General features: G+C 50.1%; 5 protein-coding genes across 5 annotated transcripts; 3 read left to right on the top strand and 2 right to left on the bottom strand.

Annotated features, from left to right (window-relative positions):
• Positions 1-56: 56 nt before the first annotated feature.
• On the top strand, positions 57-2502 carry BU24DRAFT_259984 (glucose-6-phosphate dehydrogenase). Its single transcript, XM_033522485.1, has 9 exons — positions 57-199; positions 448-520; positions 580-600; positions 655-999; positions 1069-1266; positions 1319-1403; positions 1460-2116; positions 2174-2242; positions 2305-2502. Exons 1-9 carry the CDS (start codon positions 156-158, stop codon positions 2340-2342), a joined length of 1530 nt encoding a protein of 509 aa, XP_033381208.1. The 5' UTR covers positions 57-155; the 3' UTR covers positions 2343-2502.
• A 1137-nt stretch (positions 2503-3639) lies between these two features.
• On the top strand, positions 3640-5251 carry BU24DRAFT_412186 (D-3-phosphoglycerate dehydrogenase; the record flags this gene model as incomplete). Its single annotated transcript, XM_033526095.1, has 4 exons — positions 3640-4909; positions 4964-5022; positions 5078-5159; positions 5223-5251. The coding sequence occupies 4 exons, from the start codon at positions 3640-3642 to the stop codon at positions 5249-5251; spliced, it is 1440 nt and encodes a 479-aa protein (XP_033381207.1).
• A 2805-nt stretch (positions 5252-8056) lies between these two features.
• Positions 8057-13469, top strand: BU24DRAFT_259920 (myosin-2). Its single transcript, XM_033522484.1, has 5 exons — positions 8057-8475; positions 8576-8708; positions 8769-8958; positions 9108-13237; positions 13291-13469. The coding sequence occupies exons 1-5, from the start codon at positions 8341-8343 to the stop codon at positions 13443-13445; spliced, it is 4743 nt and encodes a 1580-aa protein (XP_033381206.1). The 5' UTR covers positions 8057-8340; the 3' UTR covers positions 13446-13469.
• A 693-nt stretch (positions 13470-14162) lies between these two features.
• BU24DRAFT_396076 (putative siderophore-dependent iron transporter) lies at positions 14163-16223 on the bottom strand (the record flags this gene model as incomplete). Its single annotated transcript, XM_033525286.1, has 4 exons — positions 15935-16223; positions 15604-15874; positions 15199-15538; positions 14163-15097 (listed from the first exon to the last, which is right to left on the bottom strand). Exons 1-4 carry the CDS (start codon positions 16210-16212, stop codon positions 14163-14165), a joined length of 1824 nt encoding a protein of 607 aa, XP_033381205.1. The 5' UTR covers positions 16213-16223.
• A 1789-nt stretch (positions 16224-18012) lies between these two features.
• On the bottom strand, positions 18013-19989 carry BU24DRAFT_443164 (flavin-binding monooxygenase-like family protein; the record flags this gene model as incomplete). Its single annotated transcript, XM_033530571.1, has 1 exon — positions 18013-19989. The coding sequence occupies exon 1, from the start codon at positions 19933-19935 to the stop codon at positions 18013-18015; it is 1923 nt and encodes a 640-aa protein (XP_033381204.1). The 5' UTR covers positions 19936-19989.
• Between the last annotated feature and the right edge of the window lie 3052 nt (positions 19990-23041).

Genomic DNA, 23041 nt, shown 5'->3' with positions numbered 1-23041 from the left:
AAAGGACAATTCAATTGCCGACTACTTCCGCCATCTACTTGTCCTTCATCACTCTCTCCAGCTTCTTTACTCTTCTCTCTTTCATTCTCACTTTGCCTAATTGATTCATTACTGACTTGCGGGGCGCCTCTCTGCAGATACCCGCGATCAGAACAATGTCCAACACCGTCATCCACCCTGACGTCGAGGTCAATGCCGGGTATGTCATTGCTCCATTTCCCAAACTTGTCCTTCTTCGACTCGATCCCCCTTCCCTGCCAAATCTTCTATCCCGTTTGTCCCGGGCTATTCAAACCTTGAAGCCATTGATCTTCCTGGTAATTTGCCTGCATTTGTCCTCCATGACGCTGCGATGAGCTGCAGAATGAGGGGCAACTGAGCGCACTTTGGTGGCCGCCGTGCACGGTGACTTGCAACAACCCGTGGCTAACGTACAGCGATTGGCAGCACCCTCGAGCTCAAGGATAACACCATCATCATTGTCCTTGGAGCATCTGGTGACCTTGCAAAGAAGAAGACCGTAAGTAACCGCCGCCACCGAAGCTTCTACTTTCCACTTGGCTGACTTCTGTATCACAGTTCCCCGCTCTCTTTGGCCTCGTAAGTCCTGTGCCGTCCCACTCCCAAGACCAACCCCGTTGATCCCCTCTACAGCACCGAAACAACTTCCTCCCCAAGAATGTCAAGATTGTCGGATATGCCCGCACAAAGATGGACCACGAGGAGTACATCCGCCGTGTCAAGTCCTACATAAAGACCCCCACCAAGGAGCTCGAGCAGCAATTGGAGGAGTTCGCCAGCTTCTGCACCTACGTTTCTGGCCAGTATGACCAGGACGAGTCTTTCGTCAACCTCACAAAGCACTTGGAGGAGCTCGAGTCTGGCCGCAAGGAGACACACAGGATATTCTACATGGCGCTCCCACCCAGCGTCTTCATCACTGTCTCACAGCACCTCAAGCGCAACTGCTATCCCACAAAGGGCATTGCACGAATCATTGTAGGTTTTCCATTGGGGATGCACACCCGCTCGTTGACTGCTGCTTCATGATGCTGACGATTCGGAAAGGTCGAGAAGCCGTTCGGCAAAGATCTTAACAGCTCCCGACAGCTCCAGCGCGCTCTTGCGCCCGACTGGAACGAGGATGAGATTTTCCGAATTGACCACTACTTGGGCAAGGAGATGGTGAAGAACATCCTTATCCTCAGATTCGGTAACGAGTTCTTTGGCGCCACCTGGAACAGGAACCACATCGACAATGTGCAGGTTAGTGAATTGCGTAAGCGGGACGCTGGAACATGTCTCTGACGCATGACAGATCTCTTTCAAGGAGCCCTTTGGCACCGAGGGCCGAGGAGGGTACTTTGACGAATTCGGCATCATCCGTGACGTGATGCAGAACCGTAAGTCCAGAGGGCACCTTTTCTGGGTGCGACACACAGCGGCTAACAGCATCTAGACTTGTTGCAGGTCCTTACCTTGCTCACCATGGAGCGACCCATCTCTTTCTCCGCTGAGGACATTCGTGACGAGAAGGTCCGCGTCCTTCGTGGCATGCCCGCCCTCGAGCCAAAGAACGTCATCATTGGCCAGTACGGAAAGTCCTTGGACGGCACTAAGCCCGGTTACAAGGAGGATGACACAGTTCCCAAGGATTCAAGGTGCCCTACCTTTGCCTCCATGGTTGCATACATCAAGAACGAGCGCTGGGACGGTGTGCCATTCATCCTCAAGGCCGGTAAGGCTTTGAATGAGCAGAAGACTGAGGTCCGCATCCAATTCAAGGATGTCACCTCCGGAATCTTCAAGGACATTCCCCGTAACGAGCTCGTCATCCGAGTCCAGCCCAACGAGAGTGTGTACATCAAGATGAACTCCAAGTTGCCCGGTTTGAGCATGCAGACCGTCCTCACAGAGCTCGACCTCACCTACCGACGACGATTCTCTGACCTCAAGATCCCCGAGGCCTACGAGTCGCTCATTCTTGATGCTCTCAAGGGTGATCACTCCAACTTCGTTAGAGACGATGAGCTCGATGCCAGCTGGAGAATCTTCTCGCCACTCCTGCACTACTTGGACGACAACAAGGAGATCATCCCTATGGAGTATCCCTATGGTAATGAAGACCCTTGATCTCGATTTCACGCGATTGCAAATCATTAACATCTGCTAGGCTCCCGCGGACCTGCTGTCCTTGATGACTTCACCGCATCCTACGGTTACAAATTCAGCGACGCTGCTGGTAAGTTTCTGGCTTCCCCACAGAATGCAATATCACATTTCGTTGTACTAATACGTTTGCAGGCTACCAGTGGCCCATGTCCAACACTGAGAAGTTGTAGATCTTCTCAATTCTCGATTCCCCACTACCTCCAGGCTCTCTCTCCATCTCCTCTCTTGGAAATTCCGCAACCCTGATCTGTAGAGGAAAGTGGTTGTTTGGGTTGAGGTTGGAGCAAATCTGATGCTTCGATCTATGTTTAGGCAAAACCGGGCCCTCAATAAATCTTGGACGAAAATAACGACACGAGAAGTCGGGTCGATTTTCCCAATCATCAGGCGTGATGTGTTTGATGATTCTGACGAAAGGGGTATACAATGACGATTTCCATTTACGCTAGAGTCAGTCCACTTGATTTAAAAAGAAAAGAATAATTTATCCTATAAAAACCCGTAAATGTTAAGAAACATCCCTGGGTGACTGATTGTAATTGCATATGTATGTATGTACCTTAGGTAGGTACCTAAGGTACTCATGGGACGAAATAGCATTACACATGGAAATTGCACACTACTATAATGTCGGCGTTTGCTCACCATCTGTCCCCTCCCGTTTCTCCCATTCTCCGGCCGGCTTGCTTGAGTGTGTGTGGGTATGTGTGCGTGACATGTTATCATCGCCTGTTCTGTATATAATAGTATAAGTAATACCATTAGTTGGATATATTGTTGGGGAGGCCGAAAGCGGAGCTTGGTGAGCCCCTCCAAGCACGTGCTTTCGTCATTTTTTTCTCTTCATTTCTTTTTCAACTAACCATAGTAATCAACTCTTAATTGAGGATTGTCCTATCGCCGCTTAGGTAGAAGCTGTGGCGCGTCGACTTCAGCCACAGATGGCGGGCCAGTCGGCAGAGGGGTTGGTCGGGGTCTTGCATCATGTCCCGCTTCTCTCATCAATACTCGGACTAGGAGGTAATTTTCTAAATCTCTCAGTCACGGCCTTTGGCGCGACTCATTGACTCACGGTGGGAAGGAAGATTAGCTAAACACTCATCCGACTAAAGCTTTAAATAAAGTCAAGATCGTCTCTTGTTAACTCGTAGTCCATTCATTGATATTCAAATAGCTCCGTAACAATCTCCTGCGTTGCAATTGCTCACTCTTTTTGACGTTCGATAATCCTCGTCATAGCCAATACATACACCCACTCCTCCACTCCACCCCTCCGCACCCAACTCAACTTTCTTTCCTACACCCTACTCCTCATTGACAGCCTCTCTGTCTAAACGTATTTCTCCCTCTCCTCATCCTAGATCCTAGAGCGTGCATTTAACGAAGACAGACATATTCTTAATCCATCACGCCAGAAGCAAAAACCTCCACCCGACACTTCCATACTGCTTGCACACAACCCACAAGATGTCGCCCCCTCAAGACATTGCAGGCAGCCTCGCGCGCACCGTTTCGAACTCCCTTTCTCTAAGTACCAGCCCAACTCTCGCATTCCATAGCCCGCCCACGAGCTTCCGTGCCCCTCCTCCCGGCAGTTACAACGATGGCCGCTCCGGAAGTGTGGCCGCACCGTTCTTGCCTTCGAAGCAATTGAAGCCATTCGACACAAAGGATATCAAAGTACTATTGTTGGAAAATGTCAACCAGGCTGGCGTGGAAATCCTCAAGGAGCAGGGCTACCAGGTCGAGGCTTTGAAGAGCAGTCTTCCCGAGGATCAGTTGATCGAGAAGATCCGCGATGTCCAGGTCATTGGAATCCGATCGAAGACGAAGCTTACCGAGAGAATCCTCAAGGAGGCTAAGAACTTGATTGTTATTGGATGCTTCTGTATCGGCACCAACCAGGTGGACCTCCAATTTGCTGCCTCGCAGGGTATTGCCGTCTTCAACTCCCCCTTCAGCAACTCGAGATCGGTCGCCGAGCTCGTCATTTCTGAGATCATCGCTCTTGCGCGCCAGCTGACGGACCGATCCATGGAACTCCACAATGGAACCTGGAATAAGGTCAGCAAGGGCTGCTGGGAGATTCGTGGAAAGACCTTGGGCATAGTCGGCTACGGACACATTGGTAGCCAATTGTCCGTTCTGGCAGAGGCCATGGGTATGTCGGTGATCTACTACGATGTGTTGACCATGATGGGCTTGGGAACGGCGAGACAGGTGACCAGCTTGAGCGATCTGCTCGAACAGGCAGACTTCGTATCTCTCCACGTTCCGGAAACCGGGGATACCAAGAACCTTATCGGAAAGACTGAGTTGGAGACGATGAAGCAAGGATCATACTTGCTCAACAATGCCCGTGGCACTGTCGTTGACATTCCAGCGCTCATCGAGGCCATGCGCAGCGGCCACATCGCCGGTGCTGCGCTCGACGTGTACCCCAACGAGCCCGGAGGCAACGGTGACTACTTCACCAACGATCTCAACACCTGGACCAAAGACCTCCGTAGCTTGAAGAACTTGATCCTTACGCCTCACATTGGTGGCAGCACCGAGGAAGCACAGAGCGCAATCGGAGCAGAGGTCAGCACTGCGCTCGTCCGCTACGTCAACGAGGGTATCACCCTGGGGGCCGTCAACTTGCCAGAGGTCAACCTCCGCTCTTTGACATTGGATGAGCCGAACTCGGTCCGTGTGATTTACATTCACAAGAACGTCCCCGGTGTGCTTGGTCAAGGTAAGTCATATGCAAACTGATGGGTGAAGATGATGAGCTGACAAAATGCTACAGTGAATAGGGTCCTGGTCAACCACAACATCGAGAAGCAGATGTCTGATTCAAGAGGCGATGTGAGTTATTCCGGGCGTCAACTATCGAAGCACTGAACTGACTGTTAATGAATAGGTTGCCTACCTCATGGCTGATATCAGCGACGTCAAGGAGGCAGAACTCAAGGATCTCTACGAGTCCCTCGAAGCACTTGCTCGTAAGTCTACCACGCCACACAGAGCATCATGTAACGAATACTAACCTATATCTTTCTCTTTAGCTCGCATCCGTACACGTGTGCTGTACTAGACAACTGCCATCGTGCAATTGTCCTCACATCGAAAAAGAAATTTCCCTTTCATGCCTTCTTCAACCGAAGGCCAAAAATGGACCAAAAAAGCATTTCCACATGGCGTTCAACCATCACGGCCCAAAAAAATGAAAGCAGCAACTTTTGAATACGTACAGGCGGGTGGTGTTTCTTTTATACCTATTAAAAATGGGAGGAAATCGGGCGTAAATATGGGTGTTTTCCTCTCCTCTTGTCTTTCCATTCCTGCCTATACAATATAATTATCACTAGACGGATAATTCATCATCATCTCATCAACTATACTCTCCATACCACCTCTCCTAACCGCAAAAAGAAAATACATCACACTCACGCAACATGATCAAGACAAGACAGTTCACGCAGCAACTCACCAGCCAACCCATGCGCACGCAACAACGCAATGCATGAAGACGCACACACATACGCGGGGGGGAGGTCGCACAGCAGCGTATCGGGATGGACAATGGCGACTCCAGCCCATGCAGGTACCGAGGCTTGGCGACGCTGGAACGCGTATGTGCGACCTCTCTCGCTGCTCAAATGTGCCAGCCAGCCAGCCAGCCAGCCAGCCAGACAGACAGACGCCTACGGGTTTCTTTAAGAGGTCTGAAGGGTACGCAGAGTATATCTAATACCACCAATCTGTAGATTTCCTAAATGGTGGCGGGTAGGGAGAATTTATGGAGTTATTAATACATCCACTTCCCTACGTTGGTTCGCGAGGTAGGCGGTGAGCGCCCGTATATAAAGTAGTATACCTAAATGCACTCGAACCTAACTGTGTCCCGCACACATCTTCACACACTAAATGCGGTACTCTTGCCCGCCCCCGAGCCAGCTTCGCGAAGGAAACATGTAACTACATTTGCTCGTGGTTTTAGATGGTTATGTTGAGATGGAGTCTACCTATGTATGGGTAACGTAAGCACATCCTCCCGTCGCAAAGGGGAAAATAGGGAATCTGAAACGTGAGACGGAGAAGATCATTGGGGGGTGTTGCATTTGATAGGTTGGCGGAGATGGAGCCGCGTGTGTGTAAGTGCTGGCTTATTACTTTCCTCCTCCGCATCTTACTTCGATGTTTCGATGGAAGTAGTCCGTATGTTTGTGTAAGACGTCCGTTTGTACGCCTAAACGGCGTTTTGAAGATCACGAATAAGAAAAAGGTAGACATTGGAGATGGCGCAGGTACGGTATGTACCAGATCCCGTCTGTGGATGGATAGGCTGGGGATCGAGTAAGACAGGAAGTATGTATGAAGAACGGTAGTTAGTGGTCGAATGGGAATCTCCCGTATCCTGTATCCTGTGTCCTGTATCCTGTGTCCTGTATCCTGTATGGTTTAAGTAGGTTGTGGTGGTTGGCTGTTTTGGGACGGTGCATGCAGGTCGCAGGGAGCTTGCATACTGGTGAGACAGGTTAAGACCTCCTTATTTCTCTTTTTCTTTCTTTTTCTTTTCTTTTCTTCCGCATTCGCCTTTGTTGGTGGATGGGGAGTTACTAGTTGGCTTACTTCTGCTGTCCGTCTGTCGAACTACTTGATAGACAGTTTGGTCGATTGATTCACTGGAATAATTGGTTGGGTGTTGTACGGAGCAGCCCTCCAGGTGTTCTTCGGTGGAGACGGCCTGCGAATGTAATGTACGGGTGGGACATGCACGCACGTATGCACGCACTGGAAGGGACGCTTGTAGTTTAAACTTGCTAGTACGAAGGGGAAGTAATCAAGTAGCTATGAAGAGAGTCTGATTTTTGTAGAAGAAGGTGCATAAATGCTAATCAAAATCAACGTTCAAATGTTAACGATATAGAAAGGATCCCCAGCGTTCGCGGCATGAACACCTACTCTTATACTACTTGTAGTGGGTACCTAATTCAAAGTACCTCCCTTATTATTCAAGTCAACGAACTCCCTCCACGGGAGCCGTATCCACCACCTTTTTCAATTGTGAGTGTGAGGCTGCTAGGCACTTCATGCAGACTACAGCTACTTGTGAGTCGTACCCTGCCTGACTTGAGGAGAGCAGCAGTTTGGCGGTGAAAGAATGGCGACTAGCGAGCGAATCCCCTCCTACCACCCCGGTCGCGGAATGGCCTCACAACGAGATTTTGGACTTTTAGGTATCTCGTCGTAGTCAGTTCCTTTGCAAAGTAATTAATGAGTTCATGCACTAGAATGTTGCTGCGTGCTGGAAACTGTAAACTGGAATTGGTAGAGTTGAACTCTGTTTGCTGAACGTGTGCTTTTTGCTGGATACTGTTTGCTCTATGAGTGATGTATCCCGTTTCCCGTTTTCTGTATCCTGCATCCTGTATTCTGTAATGCGCTGTATGTGTATATATGTGTGTGGGTGTGTTAAGAGTATTGAATCATCTCCCATTTTCTATTACTACCAACCACCCAATATTTACCTCTTGGACCTACACAGTAATTGCACAGTACCTAGGTACTCTGTAGGTACTCGTACTTTTACCTCCCACCACTACGACCGCTAGTTATCGCCGCCGCACTAAACTCCCTCCCTATCCCTCCCTCCGCCCCCCTCTCTCTCCTACACGCACACTCTCCACACATACATCCTCATCCACTTCCGCACTCACATCTTTCACTTCTTCGTCTTCTACTTCTTTCTCTCCTATCCTCCTCCCCTTCACATCTACCTCCCCTACGCAAAAGTGCCCTCCTCCTGGTCGGGATGCACAACTCACTACTTTAACGCCCACCTCTTACACCCACTCTCACTCTCCCGCATATCTTTCTCCCTCTTCTTTCTCAGCTGCTCTCCCCGACGAATGCTATAGGCCTTCTAGCATACCGAAGCGCCGTAACCCTCGAACCGCAGCGTAGACGTACCAAAAACGGGGCGGCTGGCAACTTTTTTGTTTGAATTACATTTCTTGACCGCCAGGAACGCCAACAAGGAGCTATCCGGACCCTGAATCCTCCCTCCCACCACGACCACCGCACCCGCTGCCGTCACCGCCGCTACCGAACACACCGTCGTCCTCAACCCTCTCGAGCGGTCTCCCCGACACTTCCACCACCACCCCACACAAACCCAACATGGCACACATTTACGATGTTGGCACCAGGGCCTGGCAGCCAGACACCGCCGAGGGCTGGGTGGCCTCCGAAGTCGTGGACAAGCAAGTGCAGGGTGATAAGGTCAAGCTGATATTCAAGCTTGACAATGGCGAGGTATGCATTCTCTCTCACCCCATATGCAGCCATCGTAGCAGGCTATGCGGGCCTGTAAATATCGAGACGTCTACAATCATGCTAATCCTCCTTCTCATAGAGCAAAACCTTTGAGACGACCCTCGCAGCCATTCAAGATGGCAATGACCCCAACCTCCCACCTCTTATGAATCCCGCGATGCTCGAAGCTAGCGATGACCTTACGAATCTGTCACATTTGAACGAGCCGGCTGGTGAGTGAAGGGCTGCTTTCGAAAAGCCAATCTGCATCGGTACTGACGAACCCTCTCCAGTGCTCCAAGCGATCAAGTTACGTTATTTGCAGAAGGAAATTTACACATATTCTGGTATCGTCCTCATTGCGACGAACCCTTTCGCTAGGGTTGATTCCCTCTACGTACCAGGCATGGTACAGGTTTATGCTGGAAAACAACGATCCTATGGTGCACCGCATTTGTTCGCCATCGCCGAAGAGGCCTTTGCGTAAGTTGCCCCGCCTTCCATTCCTCCCGCCGCTCTGCCAATCTGCCATTGCCCTTTCCCCATGCCCTTTCGTTATGTACAAGGGTGAAGCAATTGCCTGCTTCAAAATAATGGAGCCTACTCAATTGAACGGGCCTGACACAGTGCAGAGACATGTTGCGTGACCAGAAGAACCAGACCATTGTCGTCTCTGGAGAATCCGGAGCTGGCAAGACGGTCAGTGCCAAATACATCATGCGGTACTTCGCAACACGAGAGTCTCCAGACAACCCCGGAAAGCGAAGAGGCAAAGCCGATGCCATGAGCGAGACGGAAGAGCAGATTCTGGCTACCAATCCCATCATGGAAGCCTTCGGTAACGCAAAGACGACGCGAAACGACAACTCTTCTCGATTCGGAAAATACATTGAGATTCTGTTCAACAAGCAGACCGACATCATTGGTGCGAAGATCAGGACATATCTGCTTGAGCGATCGAGGTTGGTGTTCCAGCCGCTGAAGGAGAGGAATTACCACATCTTCTACCAGCTCTGCGCTGGTGCGACCGATGCGGAGAGGGAAGAGCTGGGACTGAAGTCTGTCGAGGAGTTCACCTACCTCAACCAAGGCAGCGCACCCGTCATTGACGGTGTAGATGACAAAGCAGAATTTGATGCTACGCGAAACTCTTTGACCACAATTGGAGTATCTACAGATACACAATCGGAGATGTTCCGACTGTTGGCGGCGCTTATCCACCTCGGAGACGTCAAAATCACCGCTACACGGACTGACTCCAGCCTCGCCCCCGACGAGCCAGCATTGGTGAAGGCTTGCAACCTCCTCGGCATCAACGCATCCAACTTCGCCAAATGGACGGTGAAGAAACAGCTCATCACCAGAGGAGAGAAGATTGTGTCCAATTTGACTCAGCAGCAAGCTACCGTCGTCAAGGACTCCGTCGCTAAATTCATCTACTCAAGCATGTTCGACTGGCTTGTGGACCGTATCAACGAGAGTCTCGCCACAGAGCAAGTTATTGCATCCGCCCACTCCTTCATCGGTGTGCTCGATATTTACGGTTTCGAGCATTTTGCGAAGAACTCCTTCGAACAGTTCTGTATCAACTACGCCAACGAGAAGCTGCAGCAAGAGTTCAACCAGCACGTCTTCAAGCTCGAACAGGAGGAGTACCTCCGAGAACAGATCGACTGGACGTTCATCGACTTTGCGGATAACCAGCCTTGTATCGACCTCATCGAAGGCAAGCTTGGTGTGCTTTCCCTGCTCGACGAAGAATCGCGTTTGCCTATGGGTTCCGACGAGCAATTCGTGACCAAGCTGCACCACAATTTCGCTGGAGACAAGCAGAAGTTCTACAAGAAGCCTCGATTCGGAAAGTCTGCCTTCACCGTCTGCCATTATGCTGTGGACGTCACTTATGAGTCTGATGGATTCATCGAGAAGAATCGGGATACCGTGCCCGATGAGCATATGGAGGTTCTCAAGGCTTCGTCGAACAAGTTCCTGAGCGAGGTTCTACACGTTGCATCTCAAATCAGAGATAAGGAGACCGCTGCTACTACCTCTGCTAAGCCTGGAGCCGCCGTGTCCGCAGGCCGAAGAATCGCAGTCAACAGGAAACCCACGCTAGGAGGCATTTTCAAGTCCTCGCTCATCGAACTCATGGGCACTATCAATTCGACCGATGTCCATTACATCCGATGCATCAAGCCTAACGAGGCTAAAGAGGCCTGGAAGTTCGAAGGCCCTATGGTTCTCAGCCAGCTCCGAGCTTGCGGTGTCCTCGAAACCGTCCGCATTAGTTGCGCGGGTTATCCTACGAGGTGGACTTATGAGGAATTCGCCCTCCGTTACTACATGTTGGTCCCATCCAACTCTTGGACCCCCGAGATCCGCAACATGGCTACTGCCATCTTGAAGAAGGCCTTGGGCGAAGGCAAGAACGATGGCAGCGATAAATACCAGATGGGTCTGACTAAGATCTTTTTCCGTGCTGGCATGTTGGCGTTCCTTGAGAATCTGCGCACTGCTCGACTCAACGAAGCCGCCATTATGATCCAGAAGAACCTCCGATGCAAATACTACAGGCGTGTCTACCTCGAAACCCGCGACTCCATCATGCAACTCCAGGCTTTGGCAAGAGGATACCTCACCAGAGAACGCGCAGAGGAGGCCAGGCAGATCAAGGCCGCAACGACCATTCAGCGATGCTGGCGCGGATCCAAGGACAGGAAGCGCTTCCTCATGGTCCGAAACTCCGTCATCAAGTTCCAAGCGGCCGCAAAGGGTTTCCTCCTCCGCAAGAACATTCTCGACACTCAACTTGGAAACGCCGCCAGGATTATCCAACGCAACTGGCGATCACAGAGGTCGCTCAGGACTTGGAGGCAGTACAGGAAGAAGATTGTCCTCATCCAGAGCCTGTGGAGAGGAAAGGTGGCCCGTCGCGCATACAAGGGTCTCCGCGCCGAGGCTCGCGATCTCAAGAATATCTCTTACAAGCTGGAGAACAAGGTCGTCGAGCTCACTCAGACTCTGGGTACGATGAAGGCACAGAACAAGGCCCTCCAGTCTCAAGTCGAGAACTACGAAGGTCAGATCAAGTCCTACAAGGAGCGCTCTCGTGCCCTCGAGAACCGCCAGAAGGAGCTCCAGGCCGAGGCCAACCAGGCCGGTATCACCGCTGCCAGGTTGAGCGCCATGGAAGCCGAGTTCAAGAAGCTCCAGACCAACCACGACGAGAGCACCGCCAAGATGCGTCATCTCCAGGAGGAGGAGAAGCAACTTCGTGCATCGCTCAAGAAGACAACCGACGACCTCGATTCTGCCAAGAGGAGGAGCAACGTCACCGAGACGGAGAAGCTTTCGCTTCGACAACAGCTTGCCGACTTGCAAGATCAGGTAGAGATGATGAAGCGCTCTGGTCCCATCACTGGCGGCGAGATGGCCAACGGTCACGCTCCTTTCTCCCAAGCGACCAGCCTCATCAACCTTGTCTCAAACAAGAAGCCAAAGAGGCGCAGTGCTGGACCCGATACCCGCGATCTGGACCGTTTCAGCCAAACATACAGCCCCAGGCCCGTTTCCATGGCTGTTGGTGCTCACCGTCCAAACCTTTCTGGTTCGACCTTCAACCCCAACTTGGACAATGTCGAGCTTGAGTTGGAGAACATCCTTGCTGATGAGGATCTGTTGAACGACGAAGTCACTCTTGGTCTCATCAAGAACCTCAAGATTCCTTCGCCAGTGACCACCCCACCACCTACCGACAAGGAGGTCCTCTTCCCGGCCTACCTCATCAACTTGGTCACCTCAGAGATGTGGAATAACGGATTCGTCAAAGAGTCCGAGCGATTCCTCGCCAATGTTATGCAGTCCATTCAGCAAGAGGTCATGCAGCACGACGGAGACGAAGCAATCAACCCTGGAGCATTCTGGTTGTCCAATGTCCACGAGATGCTCTCCTTCGTTTTCCTTGCTGAAGATTGGTACGAGCAACAAAAGACAGATAACTACGAGTATGACCGACTTTTGGAGATCGTCAAGCATGATTTGGAGAGTCTTGAGTTCAACATCTACCACACTTGGATGAAGGTTCTCAAGAAGAAGCTGCATAAGATGATCGTCCCAGCTATCATTGAGTCGCAGTCTCTTCCTGGATTTGTCACCAACGAGAGCAACCGTTTCCTCGGCAAGCTTCTCCAGAGCAACAACGCACCCGCATTCAGCATGGACAACCTTCTTAGCTTGCTCAACAACGTTTACAAGGCTATGAAGGCTTACTACCTCGAAGACTCCATCATCACCCAGACCGTCACGGAGTTGCTCCGACTTGTCGGCGTTACTGCATTCAACGACCTGTTGATGAGGAGGAATTTCCTCTCCTGGAAGCGTGGTCTCCAGATCAACTACAACATCACCCGTATTGAGGAATGGTGCAAGTCACATGACATGCCCGAGGGCACTCTGCAGCTTGAGCACTTGATGCAGGCTACCAAGCTGCTCCAGCTCAAGAAGGCCACCCTCAACGACATCGAGATCATCCAGGATATCTGCTGGATGTTGTCGCCAAACCAGATCCAGAAGTTGCTCAACCAGTACCTCGTTGCCGATTACGAGCAGCCTATTAACGGCGAGATCATGAAGGCCGTTGCTTCGAGGGTCACCGAGAAGAGCGATGTCTTGCTCTTGACGGCCGTGGATATGGAGGATTCGGGACCATACGAGATCGCTGAGCCTAGAGTCATTACGGCTCTCGAGACATATACTCCATCTTGTAAGTTACACTACCATGTTTAGATTCATGACGATTGCTGACCACTTGCACAGGGCTCCAAACGCCACGATTGAAGAGACTTGCGGAAATTGTGAGCCAGCAGGCCATTGCTCAACAAGAGAAGGTTGAATACGATGAGCCTAACGGTGCCGAGAATGGTGTCAACGGGCATACGCTAGCGTTGCTCGAAGAGGAGGCTTCTGCATAGAGCCTGTACGAATTTTAACGTCAGCATCCTGTCTTCCCAAGGCAGGCGTCACGACTCTGTAGCAGTAATTGAATGGGGCGCAAAACCATGTTGGGTATGTAATGTGGAGCCAAATTTTCTTTTGTCGTCAGTTGTGGGGGATTTTGTTTTGCCATACGTGCCCGAGGAGACTTGATGTGCATGCATGCATGCATGGCTCGTCTTACCTATAGAACATGCTGAACGAGGATGGTATGTTTTCCACTCTCCTCTCGGCGAGGGCGTAGAGATGGAAGTCTTGTTTCTGTGCATATTTCTCTCCCGAGTGAACAAGGGCTGTAGGAAAAGTAATGAAGCTTGAACGCCGTGACGGTCGATTAGATTAAACCAAGTTTTTTTTTCACCTTTAAACTCTTCAACTGATGCCAAAACGTGCTTGATCTGACATCTGAATGCTTCTTATTTGCAAGGCCGAGTTATTGTAGATGGTGATCATTGGATGTATGTAGCTGGTTAAAGGCCAACATACAGCTAGCTACCCTTGGACCCTTTGCCATGGCCGCATAATCACATCGTTTCAACTAGGTTCTTCATAGATCGTGCCATAGCTCACATTACTATCTAGGAACGTAAATCGTATGCTACAAGCGATATGTTGCGACTCGTCCAACATGCATCAACCAACTCCAAACCTAGCCGACTGACCGATCAATCCAACCACAGTCATAACACAACAGACTAAAAGACCATTCCCTTAGTCTGCCCCGTCTTCTGCGAGACATTCAAGTTCCTCACCATGAACATCCACACGAACGCCAGACCAAATATACCCACGCCCGCCGCGAGCATCCTTGCCTGCGCAAACCCATACGACTCCTGAATCGCAATCCGCTCGACACTCCCGACAGGGTAGCTCAACTGCGCCGTGATGTTCGAGTAAATATTGATTACATTCGGCAACTCCTCGTCCGGCAAATTCCGCATGAGCGCAGGCAGGAAGGTGTTCGTCCATATCGCGCCGGAAATGGTGCTCCCAATCGCGCCGCCGACGGACCCGCTGACGTACAGGAGTGCGAGCACCGCGGCGACGTACTGGTGGTCTACGGCGGCGAGGACGGCGAGCTGGACGAGCAGGATGAAGACGCTGCCGCCGATGGAGATGAAGATCTCGCACATGACGATGTATCCGATCGGCTGGTTCGGCTGGCGGAAGTGGATCATGAGGCCGAGCCCGAAGGTGTAGATGGGGACTGTGACGTAGAAGAGCCATTTGAAGCGGCCGGACCAGCGGACGGCGTAGCCGACGATGAAGAGGAGGACGCCGGAGACAACTTGGAAGGTGCTGTTGACGTAGCCGGCTTGGGAGACGGACAGGTTGCAGACGACTTGGAGGAAGGAGAGGAAGTAGCCGTTCCAGCAGTAGTAGGAGATTTGGTAGGTGGCGTCGATGAGGCACGCAGCGACGACGGTGCGGTCGGTGAGGAATTTGTTTTTGAGGAAGGGCTCGGGGGACCAGTAGGTTTCGTACACGCCGAAGAGGATGAGGAGGAAGAAGCCGAGGATTATCATCGCGATCACGTAGCCGGTGTTCCAGCCGTTCGGGGCGGAGCGCGCGAGCGTGAAGGGGAGGAGAAAGATGGTTAGACCGCCGGCGAAGAGGAATACACCAGGTACTGTGGGTGGGGAGTTAGTATGGATGTCACTGGAGGTGATGAGGTGACCAATTGGTCATCATGTGGGAGAGGTATCTTCCTTCCTGGGGGCTAAGACTTACGATCGAATTCGACAATCTTCTTCCAGACAAGCTGAAGCGTCAAGGGGTTCTTGACCTCCTCGTAGAAACCCTGCCTCTTCGCCTTGCGTAGGTTCAGCTTCAGCGTGATGTACATGGGCGCACACACGACTGGCACAATGATGGCAAAGCAGCCGTAGCCCCATCGCCAGGAGACATTGTGCAGGAACGCTTCCGCGGCCTTGGATCCCGCGAAGGCAGTGATCATATACGGCGAGGATGTGAAGGCGAAGGCGATGCCTCGATTCCTGAGGGAGGTTGCGTCGGCGGCCAGCACGGCTACGACGTAGATGATGCCTGAGAATCCAATGGAGTAGAAGACCTGGTTCGACAATATTAGCTGGGCATGAAGGAACATGGGAGAGTTTCAAGGGGGGCAAGACGCACAATTGCAGCACAGTACGTAGCTAAGTTTGTGGCAGTGGCCATGACGATGACACCCAACGTCGAAGAAGCAACCATAAGCAGGAAACCAGAGTCGCGGCCCCAGACGTCAATCAGTTTGGCAACTGGAATGTACATGGCAGCCGTCATTGCGTCGGTCACAATGCCAATGACGGCCAACAATGAGTGGGAGCTGAAGTCACTCGTGACATAGGGATTGAAGGCGGCGAGAACCGAAGCGCGAAGCCCATTGACGAAGAAGATGAGCCAGATGCTAGATAGATTGTGAGCTTCATGGTTGTCGTGTAGTGTTGTGAATTGAAGTTAGACATACTTGCATAGTAAAAGAATTAACGACTTCTTCGTCCAAGCAAGAGTGACAGCTTCGATCTTCTGTACACCAACCTGTGCATTTCGATCCACTACCGCATCCTCGGGGATTTTATCCACTGATGCATTGTCCGGCACGTCAGCGCCACTATTGTCTTTATTAGGGGCGACTGCTTCTATGGGGATCTGCTCCTCGATGTCCTGATTGGTGGTCACCGTTACCGTTTCGGGCTCGGTATCTTGACGGCCAGACGGTCGGATTTTGTTTAGGAAGGACGACATGGCCACAGATGAGATTTGGAAACTCGACAGCCCGAGATGATTCAGACAATGCAAGAATAAACTACATCTCTGCCCAAGGACATGTCGATCCTTTTATACGGGCCTTTTAAAATGCATGGCAGTTGTCGAGTCCGTCTGTACGAATGTGATGGTTCGAGCATATCGGCAGATACACAAGGATGCAAGAGCACAGCGACCAACGGGAATAGCACACTAACACATCAGGCGAGCCTATGGTTATCGAAGACGGGTTATGGAACAGCGGGCAAGCAAAAACGGTGCGAAGGGTCGGAGGACTCGTGGACGGCTTGCAGGGCGCCTGAATATACCAAGGCATAAAAAGCTTGCTAGACCTTCCACTTTGATGAACCGTCTGCTTGGAGTCTTGGAGGGGTCGCTTCACGTGGTGCAGGAGACGAGAAGGTGAGAGGACTGGAGGTGGCGATTTGACTTTGTTGTCTGGCTCGCAGGCACAAGTTCGAAGATCTACACCGGCGACCTCGGTAGATCTTCAACACCTATTGTTCTCTACGGGGAGGATATCCAATGGACGTCTACAAACAAACTTCTACCATCTGATGTATTGCAATTGGAAAATCGGCTAACGAAGAAAATACCCTGGCAGTCTATTCTTCAAAGGTATATAAGCGCAACTTATCCATGAAAGGTTCCACATAAGAAACGCTAGCCTTATCAGATGGACGAGCTCTTGGTCGACAGGGAAAGTGGAGGCCTGACGATATTCAAAGGAGGGTCACGTGATTTAGCACCACGTGACGTGCTCAGTTCAATCAGTCGCCAAGGGGAATTAAGCAAACCAAGCAGCACTCAGCTTGATCAGTTGCTAAGGGGACAGACTTCCCTCAGCTAAACAACACCGCAACCTGGAAAGGTCACACTGACGTGTTTAGACTAAGATGAAAGGCGGTTCTTAAGACAGCAGGCCTCTAGTAGGCAAGTTACCTATTAGTACCACTAAAAGGCCTTCCCATGCTAAAGAAGCCAAATAGATCTCAGCAGCCTACAATAGAGAAGGAATATGTTCTATATGGATTTGCAATAAAGCACTCAGCGCAATGGTCTTGCCAAGTAAATCTGATGAGGAGACGGTTCTCCCCGAATGGTTTCCACAATCTTTACAGGTCACAGCTGAAAGGCTTACCGCAAACCCTGTGAATGGTACTGCCGAGATCCTGAGGAAACGAGATCGAAGAAGCGTAACGGCCTAATCGTAGTAGACTTGGAATGGCTTCAATTCGATGAGCAGTGCTTTTCGCTAACTAAGGAACCGCCTTGGCCTCTATAGAACCTGGGGTACTGTACTCTGGCAAGACTAAGAATGGTTTTGCCAGAAAGGCTAAGGGAAGGCTGAGTATAGAAGGTACTTCTATAATTAGTGTTAATGTAGATATATCATCGCAGACTATAAGTTAATGGGTTACTTCATAATTTACGCAAAAATGTCTGTTGTTATGCGTAGTCGTACTTATCTGGGGTCTGGTTAAGGGGCATAAAGTTTGCTTTCAGAGCAATACTCGTGAAAGCAGCTCCCGCATTTGACTATGTTGAAGAAAACGCATTCCAGGAGGGATACACGAGGAGCCGCAAATGACGAAGGAAAGTGATTAGGGCACTGTGACCCTTTTCACAATGCTGCTGATTTATCACCATGAGATAGAGTCATCAATATAATTGCATTTGGTAGCGCAAATAATTCGAATCGTTTATCTTGCTCTCCGGCTTTGTTTAAAGCTCACTCTAACATTGCATATTTCCACCGAATCCTGCCGATTCTGAAGATCAATTCGCCGTAATTTTCAGCCCCTTCAAATTTCCTTCCTTCAACCATTCCCTCAGTGCCTCTGTATAACTTAACATGCCTTCGCCCCATGGTGCGCCTCGGGCAGATTTTATCTTTTCTACAAGCTCAGTCGGCCTGTCCGTCTCACCTTCGTTATTGATAAAACCCGGGGTGCAGCCGACAACACCAACAAACCAAGGTGCCCTAGTCAGAATTTCATGAGACCATGCTTCCTCGGCGTCTTTGGTCACCTCGATAATGAGATCCTGGGGACTTTCATTCCCAATTTTCTTTTGGGACAAGGACAAAATATTGGCGATGTGCGAAGCGAGAGTGTCGAGAACATATCGAATGTTTACAGTAACCCCAATCTGCGAAGGCCCAAGAAAGAAGAGGTTCGGGAAGTCGTGGGTCGCTATTCCATGCAAAGTTGTGGCTCCTTGTTCGGCCCATTTGTCACCCATTGACAAACTTCCTCGCCCAAAAATATCTATACCAGCTCGCCCAGAAGGACTGGCACTTCCCTCAAAGGGCGAGACAAACCCAGTGCTCATGATTAACACATCGATTGGATACTCAGTCCCTCCAGTCACAACCGTGTTTTTTGTGACTTTTTCAATTCCCTTGCCATCAGTGTCAACCAATTGGACGTTTGGCTGATTGAAGGCAGGCAGGTAGTCGTCGTGAAACGTTGGTGTCTTACACCAGACAGGATACCAGGCCTTTAGCTTTTCTGCTGTGGGCTTACTCTTGACAATGTCATCCACACGCGCGCGAACTCTCTGAGATCTTTCCGCGTCCCACTCATGCAGGCGAGTTACATGTTCTTTCATCCCATCCAGACTGACAATACCAGGCGACCCGAAGGCTGCGGCATACCCTGGCATCCGGGTCCAAGCATCATCAACCATATTCACCTTATCGGGTGTATTCATCTGGTATGAGATCAAGTTCTCAGACCGCTCTTTCTGCCACCCCTTCTTTGCAGTGATCCTCTTCCATTCGTGAGGGTCTGTCAACTTCTGACCGCGGACATCAACGCTTGATGGCGTTCGCTGAAAGACATATAAATCCTTTGCCCATTGGGCTAGTTGCGGCACTACTTGGATCGCTGTCGCTCCAGTGCCAATGATACCAACCCGCTTATTCTTCAATTTCTCAAGCTTCCAGTCTTCTGGTGTGCCTCCAGTGATGCTGTAATCCCATCGCGCTGTGTGAAACAGCTCCCCCTCAAAACAATCCAAGCCTGATAGATTTGGCATGTGCGGTTCGTTAAGAGACCCTGAAGCTGACACAATAAATTGCGCTTTTACTTCGACATCCCTTGCCTTTCCAGCAGCACCCCTGTTCTCCGTCATCTTGACTATCCATCTTTTTTCGTCCTCGTTCCATCGGGCGCTCTGAACCTTCGTGCGAAACAAACACTTGTCTTGCAAATGCCACTTTTCCGCGATTCGCACTGCTTGCCCTCTCAACTCTGGGCCATACGAGTACTTATGTTTAGGCATGAAACCAGTCTCTTCAAGTAGCGGCATGTAAACATAACTTTCAATATCGCACATCAGCCCTGGGTAACGGTTCCAATACCAGGTCCCGCCGAATCCGCCTGCATGGTCTACCAAACGAATAGCCTCTGCAGATTCGCCCGACTCAATCAAGCGAACAGCAGATAGCAGACCGCCGTAACCAGCGCCAAGGATAAGAATCTTGACAGCAGAACCAGACGGCAAAGGCGATGGCAAGGAATTCAAGTGCTCATGGTCAACCCAGGGATCATTTGCCAAGTTGGAGAATGTGGAGTCAGAAAGCTTGATGTATTGGGCTGAGCCTTCCGCTCTTAGCCGTTTGTTTCGCTCTTCGATGTATCTGGCACGGGTAGCTGGATCGTTCGCCGCAACCCCGGCATCATCAGTGGTCGACATAGCGAAGAGAAGAGTTTATTTGGATCGTCGGAATGTAAATATACGAGATTTACGTATGAATGCAGCCTTGATACTTCTCTTTACAGGAAATACCAGGATTTATATACCAACATAGGATGTGCTTCACGAGATCTGCCAGAACCTGCTCTTGCCTGGACGATCACTCGACACCCTACGTGGGGGTATCAAAAAAAATCCGTTGAGTTCAGTCAAAATGCAACCTCAAAGATGCTACCTTACATTCATTCCCTGTTACCGACGTGTGGGCCTATAGTGATAGGGCAGGCATAGAGTAGGGGACGGGATGTGGACCACTCAAAATAGTCAAGCTGGTCAACGTTGACGCCCCAAAATTTCAACAGTATTATAGGATTTTACCAAATCTGTAAGCATATCCGTGAACCATGCAATATGATGCAAAGTTTCGTAAGCTTTGTGAATGTCTCTTGTCACATACTTGGCATCTTGTTCGCCTAATATAAGCATTTAGCTTGTATGCGCGGAATATCAGCCATGGTACCATTGGTGTAAGTACAGATCTTGCTAAGAGAGTTAGACATCGCATTAGAGTGTGAGAACATTGATCCGGTGCCGGGCCCTGTGCCTACTATTTCCCTCCCAGTCGCATCTTTGCGAGAATCTATCGGATACGCTGCCTTGATCAAAACATTTGAACCTGAAGAATTACATCAGATGAGATCTTCGCAGCGGGTGACGCTGAGAAAGCCAACCGTAATCCCGAGATCATGGCCAATCATCCAGATAGATTTGCGCTGGAAAGAAGTTGGATTCATGTGAGCAGTACCAATTACCACCAATTCTCAGCTACAACTTTTCCCTTTCGCCTGTGAATGAAAGAAAATCGTGCAGGTGGAAAGCCATTTGATCTTTACCGCCATACCCAGCAACAACATCTTGAATACAGTGCCTAGACTTACAAAAGCTGCTGCAGCCTCCATTTCTTTGCATTTCGTGGACAATGAAGCAACACTCACCAGCATTGGACCGATCCGGCAGCCATTCGTCATATAACGGGATGTTAGCGCGCTGTGTTATGTCGGAGTGACATTATCTTATCAGATCATTTAAAAGCAAATCTTATCAGATCATCCCTCAAACCATAGAGTGCATGGGAAGCGGCACAACGCATAATGTGGCTGGTCCAAGAACCCTTGAAGGTAAGATCACCGCCAATTGCACATTGCGCGCTCCGACGAACCTATACTGGCCATGTTTCGGCATGCTGATCATCTAAGACTCGGGCACTAATACATACCACCTTATGGTTGGCATGCAGTCTGCGGGATTTTGGCTGTCACTCTCCAAAACCGGCCGTTGTTCAAATGACATATTCCCCCACCTACTCATGCAATCTTCCTCCACATGGCCAGTGAAATTGTCTAGGGAAACTGTCGAAACCTACGGAAAACACTTTCCAGATATCTGTGCCGAGGTGCAGCCCTAGCTACATGGATTTAAAGTGAAGGTTCCTTGCTTTGGTAAAAACATTATATCGGCTATGGTTTGAACCTCGATCACAGGCCTACAGTTGCGTACATTGATTGCCATCAATCGCGAGCCGCTTCGATACAGAATTTCCATCCAGTCTACCAGAGCTCTCTTGGTCTGTACAGCCATTGCATGGAACATACATTGCTATATTGTGTCATTCCATGATATCAGACGCGGGGCGCACATTATATACCTCGATCCTCGGCAGCAATCGCTCACGATGTCTGGCTTGTCCTGGAGAATCACCTGCTTATTGTATGCCCGGTTAAGACCTTTTGTATCAGCCCCGAAATGTCTAATTGTCATGGACCGTGCCCGCGCCGGCCATGAATCCCGAACCTTGTCCTCGGCCATGAATTCCGACATGCGGCAAAGTAGAACCCCTGTCCTCTTCAATTGGCAAGCCATGGTCATGCTTAGGAGCTGAAGCCAGGTTAGAAGTAGGTCAAGGAAAAGTGGGAGTCGTTACGTTCATTACGAATACATAAGTGATAATCAATTGCAAGATCAAAGAAGAAGCCAACCGCTACCCGTTTTACAACACTTGGAATCTGACTTAAAGAATGGAAAATTGGGGCCAGAGCCCTGCCAGAGGCTAATAGAAGACCAGTATGAGGTCTATCGCAAACTTTAGCGAAAGTGAGTATCGTTAGATGCATAGCCTGAAGGGGATCAGACAGAAGCTCACGCGTGAACCACACGTACACGAACGTCATGCTGTAACGACTAGATCTGGCTTACCTGGGTAAGGCGAAGGCGTTGCAGAGGGTTTCGTAGATTGATAAAGATAAGGCGTGTATCAGGACAGTTGTTTGTGAACTCTGATCAAGTCCTGACAACTTGATTACTATTGTATGGTTGATTCTAAAGACTCAGGTACAATGTTATATTGACTACGAACAATTCCTACATATGAAATCTGACAATCTTATATATCTAATCTCCTTAGTCCTTGCTTAGTCTGCTCAGTTCCCCTTAGCAACTGATCAGCTTGCCCTAATTTTCGTAGCCAAAGTAGGTTGGTAATGTTCCATTAAGATAAGCAGCTGTTGCAGCATCGGGAGAGGTGCTATCGTTCCCATTTCCTTCCCTTGAAGATGCGGCGCGATTGGGTCCTCCTCCGTACATGTATTCCCTATGTCGTGGCATTTGTACGACATAGTCATATACCACACCCGTCCGGTACAACGTCTATGCCCGACTAGAGGATGGACTAGCATTACCTGTAAGTAAGTGCTATTCTCTGGCTTTTGGGAGCACTGCCTAATTGCGCGCTTATATGCAGACGGCCTCTGGTAATCTTGCCTTCTAATGCTGGCACAAAGAAAGGTATCTAGGCGTTGGCTGCATAGGCAATGTGCCTTTGGTGTATCTGCCTACGTGGCGTATAGACAACGTAAGTGGAATTACCAGAAGTGCCTAATGCCACGTTCAAAGCAGGTGTATGCGTATCCAATGAGAACGACTGGTACTTATTGAGGAGAGCCTTTAGGGTATGCGTGACGAATCGATGTGGCCAAATAGCACTAGCAACGTTTGCACTGCTAGCGATCAAGCCCTTTGTGTCAACTAATAGTGAAACCTATGTGTTCAG

The sequence above is a fragment of the Aaosphaeria arxii genome, assembly GCF_010015735.1.
Source record: "Aaosphaeria arxii CBS 175.79 unplaced genomic scaffold BU24scaffold_7, whole genome shotgun sequence".
NCBI lineage: Eukaryota > Fungi > Ascomycota > Dothideomycetes > Pleosporales > Aaosphaeria > Aaosphaeria arxii.
Note: the sequence above shows the minus strand (reverse complement) of the source record. Positions and strands in the feature narration are given on the sequence as shown.

Excerpts from the sequence above, each read along its gene's own strand:
- BU24DRAFT_259984 (XM_033522485.1), top strand. The coding sequence starts at position 156 with ATGTCCAACACCGTCATCCACCCTGACGTCGAGGTCAATGCCGG. Across the intron at positions 1,267-1,318 it reads ACCACATCGACAATGTGCAG|ATCTCTTTCAAGGAGCCCTT; the intron begins GTTAGTGAATTG and ends GACGCATGACAG. Across the intron at positions 2,117-2,173 it reads CCCTATGGAGTATCCCTATG|GCTCCCGCGGACCTGCTGTC; the intron begins GTAATGAAGACC and ends AACATCTGCTAG.
- BU24DRAFT_259920 (XM_033522484.1), top strand. The coding sequence starts at position 8,341 with ATGGCACACATTTACGATGTTGGCACCAGGGCCTGGCAGCCAGACACC. Across the intron at positions 8,709-8,768 it reads ACATTTGAACGAGCCGGCTG|TGCTCCAAGCGATCAAGTTA; the intron begins GTGAGTGAAGGG and ends AACCCTCTCCAG. Across the intron at positions 8,959-9,107 it reads ATCGCCGAAGAGGCCTTTGC|AGACATGTTGCGTGACCAGA; the intron begins GTAAGTTGCCCC and ends GACACAGTGCAG.